Genomic DNA, 7,468 nt, shown 5'->3' with positions numbered 1-7,468 from the left:
GGAAAGAATAAAGCATATATCTTGCCTTTCCTTTAAAACTGTGCCTCAAGGTAGCCAAATAGTTAATGAGGAATGTTCTCCTTTACTGGAGAATTTCAGCTAATAAATGTAGAGGAAATAATAGAATCAGACTCTCACTTGTAGCCTACAATAAAACAATGATTCTAGACAATGGTTGCTAAAACCAGTGACTGAAGGGCTAATGGAGAACTCAGAATGGACAATGTGGCTGACAAAATCTGACCTCACTGATCAATCTTAACACCACAAAAGAGATTCAGCCAGATGTTGTGATAGAACAGGAAAGAAACAGGAGATTCTTACCTGAATGAAATCAAACCACTAAACCAAACAACCAGTATAGAGGAAAAAAAGAGTTAGGAAAATAAATAAATATGTAGGTTAAAAGCAGGTATTTTGGTTTAAATGAACACTAGAGCATAAATCAGAAAAACTAAACTTTGGTTCAGGATTTCAACATGAACTAGATGTGTAATGTTGGACAAGTTATTTAATATCTCTGGGCTTCTGTATCATCTGTAAATCATTGTATATACTTTGTTAAATACATTAATTATCTTCTCATAGGAAATCATCATTCTTCCAAATCATTTGATTTTATGGTTTTTTTCCTTTTGGAATATCAGTAAATTTTACAGAAATATAAAATTGCAAAATCAGTGGATAATTAGAATAAGTATTGGAAAAAAAGTTTTTTTCTTTCTTTCTGAAATTTTTACTAAACACCCTCAAACTGTATTACTAAGCTTTAAAGAAGTATATGAACTCAGTGAACTTAATTTTTTTACATGGAGAACTTCCTTCTTTTTTAGACTACATAGATATGCATGTTTTCACTAGCATTTGGAATTTCTTTTACTTTCTATATATGACATTAAATTGTCATAACTTAGAATATTAACTTAAATATAACTTAGAAATACAAGAAAAAAGAACAATATGGAGAAAATAAAAAGTAACAAATTAATATTATTTTTTCAAAATAATTGCAGTGTTTCTATGCAATAATAGAAAAAGCAGAAATTTCTTAATGACATAGATATGTGTCTATTTAAATGCTGACAAATGAATTTGGGGATTGAAAATTATATTTTGCTTCCTTTAATCTTCCATCCCCCACTTCATATAAATAGCTTTTGATTTCTCTCTCTCTCTCTTTTTTTTTTTTTAGTGTGCTTTTTTATGTACCTTACCCTCATAGTTTAAACTACTACTGAATGTTCATGGAATTAAGCCATTGGAGTCATTTGGCTTTAGCTTCCTCATTAGATTCTTCAATGTCCCTGGCTTCAGTCTTTGCATGTAAACACATTTGTTATTCTTAATCACTTCCTTTTATCAATCCCTTACTAGAGCATACTGCTTAATCTTTGAAAATCCACATTTGTATTTTACAAAAATGGAAAATTCAGACTTCTGCTGTGTGTGACACACCATTAACTGCACAAAGACACTCTGTATCTGCTATGTTAGTATTTACTGATGTGTTAATGTAATAATGACCCATCTGCTTCTGCTGTCTGTGAGGTACTTTCTATCTATAGGGATGGAAATTAATGACAGTCTCTCTGAGATGCCTGATGTCAGAGCTGGGAAAGGTGTGAAGCATATATAAGAGCTGGATTACTCATTGGCAAGTGGGGGACAAATACTCTAGTGGATGCAAGCTTGGGATTGTTCATGAAGCTTTCTTACCATTAGAGACATTCTCTGATTTTGCTGACACTGAAACATTAAAAGGTAAAGAGTGTCCTGTTTATGGGAAAATATTATTTGTTTAGGGAAGAGCAGATTTGGGATTAAACATATAGCTTATTTCAAAGAAAGGCTAAAGGGATAAAATGGTATAAAAACAACTTTCCAGACTGTTTAGAGAAGGAAATTGGGAAAGTGAAAATTTTAAAATATTTGAAAATTGTTTGAGCAGTATCGAGGGACTATATCAATAAAATTACTATCTTTGGAGATTATGTTTAAAAAGAGATTTTTTTACAGTAGGTTCTAGTCTCAAATTCCATCAATCAGAGCTATAAAAAATTTCTTGATTTCAATGCTGAATTATTCTTTTCAGAAAATTTGAGAAGCAATGTGCCTCCTGAAGCTGCCGGTAGTTCTCATTGTAATCTCAGTTGCATTAAACCATATGAAAGCTACTCCTATTAAAAGGTTAGTATCTTAAAAATCTTGTTTTCTTTTGTAAAATATGGGAAAATTAGAATTAAAAACTGCTGTATAATTAACAGCCCTTATGCCAATAGATGCATCTTTCTGACAGAATTTCTGACAGACAGGAATGGATAGTTCCAGTTTTGTCAAGAAATATGCTCTTGGAACCTAGAGGGGCAAAACCAGAATACAAAGCAGGAAAAGCCAAAGGGCAGTAATTTCCACTATATTAACCTGATTCTCAAATAAACTAGAGAAACTTAAAACATATATTCTATATCAGGTGGGATTTTATTGTATGTTTACATAGTTTTTTTTGTCTTAAGAGGGCTCTGGCAATATCCAAAACTATTACATCTCCTTCTGGAAATTGAAATACACAGAAATAATCAGGGAGCAAATTAAAATTTTTAAGAACTAGTTTAAAAGCCATTTGCTCCTAGGGGATTCTTTCTATATTGTTAACTGTTCTATTAATGAAATAGAATTATTAAAAAATATGTTCTTCATGAAATTACTTCTGAGCTGATCTAAATGTAAATTTATACTTCTTAGAATGTTTTCAATAGGTAGCATGTGCATCAGAATTTCCTAAGAAGGCTTATTTCAAAACGTGTCATGTCATTTAAGTGAATTTTTTAAAGAAGTCTAAAAACTTGTCAGGCGAAAATGTTAGCAGTAATTACAACTTTCAAGGGGAAAGAACTGTAATTCTCCATTTATTTAAAAGATTCTCAAGTCCAAATTCATCATATGTCGTAAACAATATAATTGAGGATTTGTTTGTGCCTAAATCAGTTTGATTCCTTATAGTCTTGTAGGACTGAACTTACACACTCTTTAAGACTGAGTAGTATTAAGGTTACTTTTGAAAAGAGTTTGCTTTGGGGCGCCTGGGTGGCTCAGTCATTAAGTGTCTGCCTTTGGCTCAGGTCATGATCCCAGGGTCCTGGGATCAAGCCCCGCATCGGGCTCCCTGCTCAGTGGGAAGCCTGCTTCTCCCTCTCCCACTCCCCTGCTTGTGTTCCTGCTCTCGCTATCTCTCTCTGTCAAAGAAATAAAATAATAAAAAAAAAAACAAGAAAAAAGAGTTTGCTTCAGGTCACATTAAAACTTTTCTTGTAGAATTATTAGTGTCTTGTCTATTTTCCTTTGAGGTGTTTTTTTGTTGAGGTGGCAGTCTGTGGTGATATGTAAAGGGTTCTACAGCACCCACGTGTAATAAATAACAGGAATCCTCAGATTTCTTTTGTCCTTTCAGGCTTATTGAATTTACAGGATGTTCTTCTCAGAATTAACTCTAATTTTCAATTGGATTTTTGTGGGTAAAAATAAGTGAAACTGACATGAAGTTTCTGATAAACCAGCAGAATAATAGAATAACAGGAAAATAGCAGTATTACCTAGTATTTCTGTCTATATCTTGATTTTTTTTTTCTTTCATTAGATATAGACATTTGATAAGCACATTTATCCAGTATGTCTTTATGGATATGAGTTTATTATGAGGTGAACTTCACTCATAAATAAAATAGTATATAACATTATTTATTTTCAAGTTATTTTCATGTTAGTCTCACAATCTCTTAATTTGAATCTTTATTAGAAATACTTCCAAAGCATTCTTCAAATTACTCTTTAATAAATTTCCAGAAACCAGTACGTCTGATCATTTTTTTTAAAGGGAGAGAATTTATCATCCTGAGCTGTTCAACCATGTAATATTCTATACATCTCATAAAAAGCTGTGAAAGCTTATGTAGAAAATGACTCAAATCTCACACACTTTTAAAAGACAAAGCTGATATAGATTTATCAACATCATTTTTCTTATAAAATTTAATCACCTCATTTGAGATCTTTTTTAACTTCTATGTCTGTATGAGATGAGATTAAGAGGCAAAAAAATGACTTTACAAACCATCCCCCAAAATATTTTATACTCTTGACTGAGGCAAAAGGATTACACACTTGCCCACCAACTTTTAAACACTCAGTAAATTTCTGCCTAGCAGATAATCAGAGGTTAACCAATAGTATAATTACTTCCACAAATGAATATTGAGAACTGGAGCAGGGATACAGTTTAAAACTGTTTTTAAAAGTCTTTGTGGGGCACCCGGGTGGCACAGTCAGTTCTTCTGCTCAGGTCGTGGTCTCAGAGTCATGAGATCAAGCCCCTCAACAGGCTTGGTCCTCAGCACAGAGTCTGCTTGAGATTCTCTCTTCCTCTCCCTCTGCCTCTCTCACTCTTGCTCTCTCTCTGTCTAAAATAAATCTTTAAAAGCCCTTGAAACTGAGATGTTTTTAAAGAGAGATAATATAAGAGTGATTCTTCAGTCTATAGTCATCACTGTTTAAACTCTTAAAGTTAGGAATTTGTGCATGTGTGTAGGTGGTCAATGGATTTGAACTAGCGTCTGTCACTAGATGCTAGGTAGGGCTTGTCTGCCCAAGTAGTTAAAGAGAAAGAAAAAATGCCTGAAAGTAGGGGTGTGATGCCTTTTACTAACCATTTCAGCCATATTTTTCTATCTTAATGATAGTTTGGGAAAGAATCTTGTACATACTGATGTTATATTTACAAGAAAAGTCTTATTTGGGAAAGCAGTTTCATAATAATGAAACAAATCAACATAGAAGCTCTTAATATTTCTTATAAGTGGAATGATGGCTCTTCTAGCTAACTCAAATAAGATATCATTTTAGTTGGAATAATTTTAAGTATTGTTACAGACCTTGAGACCAGTTATCAAAGTACTACTCAGACATTTAACACATAGATTAGTTCACACTCTGCTCCAGGCATTTGCAAAATATATCTTGGGACAGATATCACTTCGAACCTTCCCAATTTGGCCCATTATTTCCTTTATTGCTTTAAACTTATTATTTTGAAGTGTTTGGGTCAAATTCTAATTTCTGCTTTTTTCAAGAAAAGCTTATTCTCTTTTAGAATTAAATGATTTATGAATTATTGGTTTAATTCTTAAAAAGCATTAAGTCATTCTTTGGAAATGTACATTGGCCATGCTTACTACACATGCAAAGAGAAATAATTAAATAAATAATATGACTAATATTGACATATTAGACCAGGTAATTAGGTCCCAAAGTGGGTTTCCTTTGCCTGAATAATAGGTTTGTCAGCATACACTTATATTCAACAATACCAAGTTTACCTGATGCCATAAGAATTTTCTATATTTGGAAGAATATATGAGTGTAAAAACCCTAAAGATTTACATGAGATTTAAAAACACTTACTCTTAGGCTATCCCTATAGAGAGATATAGACAATGAAGTATTCCCCATACAAAGCAAACACATTGAGATCAAATCTATTGCATTTTGCCCCAAATTATGTATAACAACTTGCTTCTGAACGTAGCTTCATATCTATATCTCTTTCCCAATTTACACTTATCCTAAGTTTTACTAATATTTCGATTTCCATGGAGCTGAAAGCTAAAACATTTCCCTAGTTTTCCTAATCATCTGCAAAAAAGGGAAGCATGTTATTATTCTGTATCCATTTCTAATACCATTTTGAGAGCACACTGGAACAAAGGGTGGTACAAAAATATAGAGTTGACATAAATTCTGAAATATAGAATTTATATATATATATAGCTTATATATATATAGAAACAAGAGTTAACATTCAAACGAATTACTTAAACATAGTGATAATTTCTGACTTACCTGGAATATTATTATGCAATTGTTCCAGATTGCTGAAAGAATGCGGTGAATAGTAATACTATTAACATAAAAGTCTTTTGTTTTTAACATTCAACATAGTCCTATCATTAAAATTGTTAAAAAGAACCAAACGGGCAGAAGAAAGATAGTAATGCTCATGTATTTATGCTAAGAGTAATAGAACTCCCAATCTACAACAGTGAAAGTGCATGAACCAGTGATAAATTTGATTCCCCTTGAGCATTAGTAGTACCTGACGTTTCTCTCTTAACACCCCTGATTTAATGATCTCAGGGAACTTAACAAAAATATCTTATACTGCTTAATTTTCATTGGAAAGTTGTGGGAAATAAATATATATATATATTTAATTCCACATATTCCAGATTACATATAAATTTTATATTCTTAATCCTCTTTATATATTGGGAACTAGATTTATCAAGATTTAGAAGAATAAAAGAAGATTTCAAAGAATGTAAGACAAAGACATGCTTTTTTATTATTATTACTATCTGGAATAAATGCTGAAGTTTCCAAGGATCATAATGAGAAATTCAACATTGACTATAATGGATGTTTTGTTATATGATGTCCCAGACAAAAATTGCTTCTGCTGCATCTTCAAGGTGTCAAAAAATCTTGGTCATCCAGACGTTTCCAAACCAAAACGTTGAGTTACTTACTTGAAAATGTTTCCTTTAGTTTTCATCAATATGGGATATCTGTTGTCCTATAGAAGTATGGGTTAGCCTGGTGATGGGTATTAAAGAGGGCAGGTATTGAATGGAGCACTGGGTGTTACACGCAAACAATGAATCATGGAACGCTACATCAAAAACTAATGATGTAAGGTATGGTGATTAACATAACATAATAAAAATTTTAAAAAAAAAAAGGAGTATCCAATCCTGAGTTTAAGGCTCTAACTTTCCCTATTTGTTCCATGTCACCAGTCACCAGATGGAAAAGCGGAAATGCAACACTGCCACATGTGCAACTCAACGCTTGGCAAATTTCTTAGTTCGTTCCAGTAACAATCTTGGTGCCATTCTCTCGCCTACCAATGTGGGATCCAATACATATGGCAAGAGGAGCACAGCTGAGATTTTAAACAGGGGACCATTGAATTACTTACCCTTTTAGAGGTCAATGTATCTCTACAGTTCTTATCGTTTCATGTATAAATATCCTAGTGACTTCCCATGTAATTTAACATTAGCATGAACATGAGTTTTTATGTCCCATGTTTATTGCCAGTACATATAAATTGTCATGGTAAGAATTGTCTTAAATTTAATGCTAATTAAGATCCCATAATAAAAAAGTCAATGTCTTTAAAATGAAGGGTTCTTGCTATCAATTTTTATTTTAAAAACAAATTAAAAAGTCATTCTTTTGCCTGTATCTTTATGACCTGAGTTTGAGAACAAAGGAGAAAATGCTGGGCGCCTGGGTGGCTCAGTCATTAAGCGTCTGCCTTTGGCTCAGGTCATGATCCCAGGGTCCTGGGATCAAGCCCCACCTCGGGCTCCCTGCTCGGCGGAAGCCTGCTTCTCCCTCTCCCGCTCCCCCT

At 33.0% G+C, this 7,468-nt stretch overlaps 1 protein-coding gene across 1 annotated transcript; it reads left to right on the top strand.

Annotated features, from left to right (window-relative positions):
* The first annotated feature begins 1,746 nt into the window (after window positions 1-1,746).
* LOC110581020 (islet amyloid polypeptide) lies at window positions 1,747-7,235 on the top strand. The gene is made up of 3 exons (XM_021690717.1): window positions 1,747-1,761; window positions 2,093-2,187; window positions 6,849-7,235. The coding sequence occupies exons 2-3, from the start codon at window positions 2,108-2,110 to the stop codon at window positions 7,036-7,038; spliced, it is 270 nt and encodes an 89-aa protein (XP_021546392.1). The 5' UTR covers window positions 1,747-1,761; window positions 2,093-2,107; the 3' UTR covers window positions 7,039-7,235.
* Window positions 7,236-7,468: the final 233 nt, after the last annotated feature.

The sequence above is a fragment of the Neomonachus schauinslandi genome, chromosome 5 (genome assembly GCF_002201575.2).
Source record: "Neomonachus schauinslandi chromosome 5, ASM220157v2, whole genome shotgun sequence".
Taxonomy (NCBI): domain Eukaryota; kingdom Metazoa; phylum Chordata; class Mammalia; order Carnivora; family Phocidae; genus Neomonachus; species Neomonachus schauinslandi.
Note: the sequence above shows the minus strand (reverse complement) of the source record. Positions and strands in the feature narration are given on the sequence as shown.

Coding starts and splice junctions, on each gene's coding strand:
- LOC110581020 (XM_021690717.1), top strand. CDS start 2,108: ATGTGCCTCCTGAAGCTGCCGGTAGTTCTCATTGTAATCTCAGTTGCA. Junction 2,188..6,848: donor AAAGCTACTCCTATTAAAAG/GTTAGTATCTTA, acceptor CCATGTCACCAG/TCACCAGATGGAAAAGCGGA.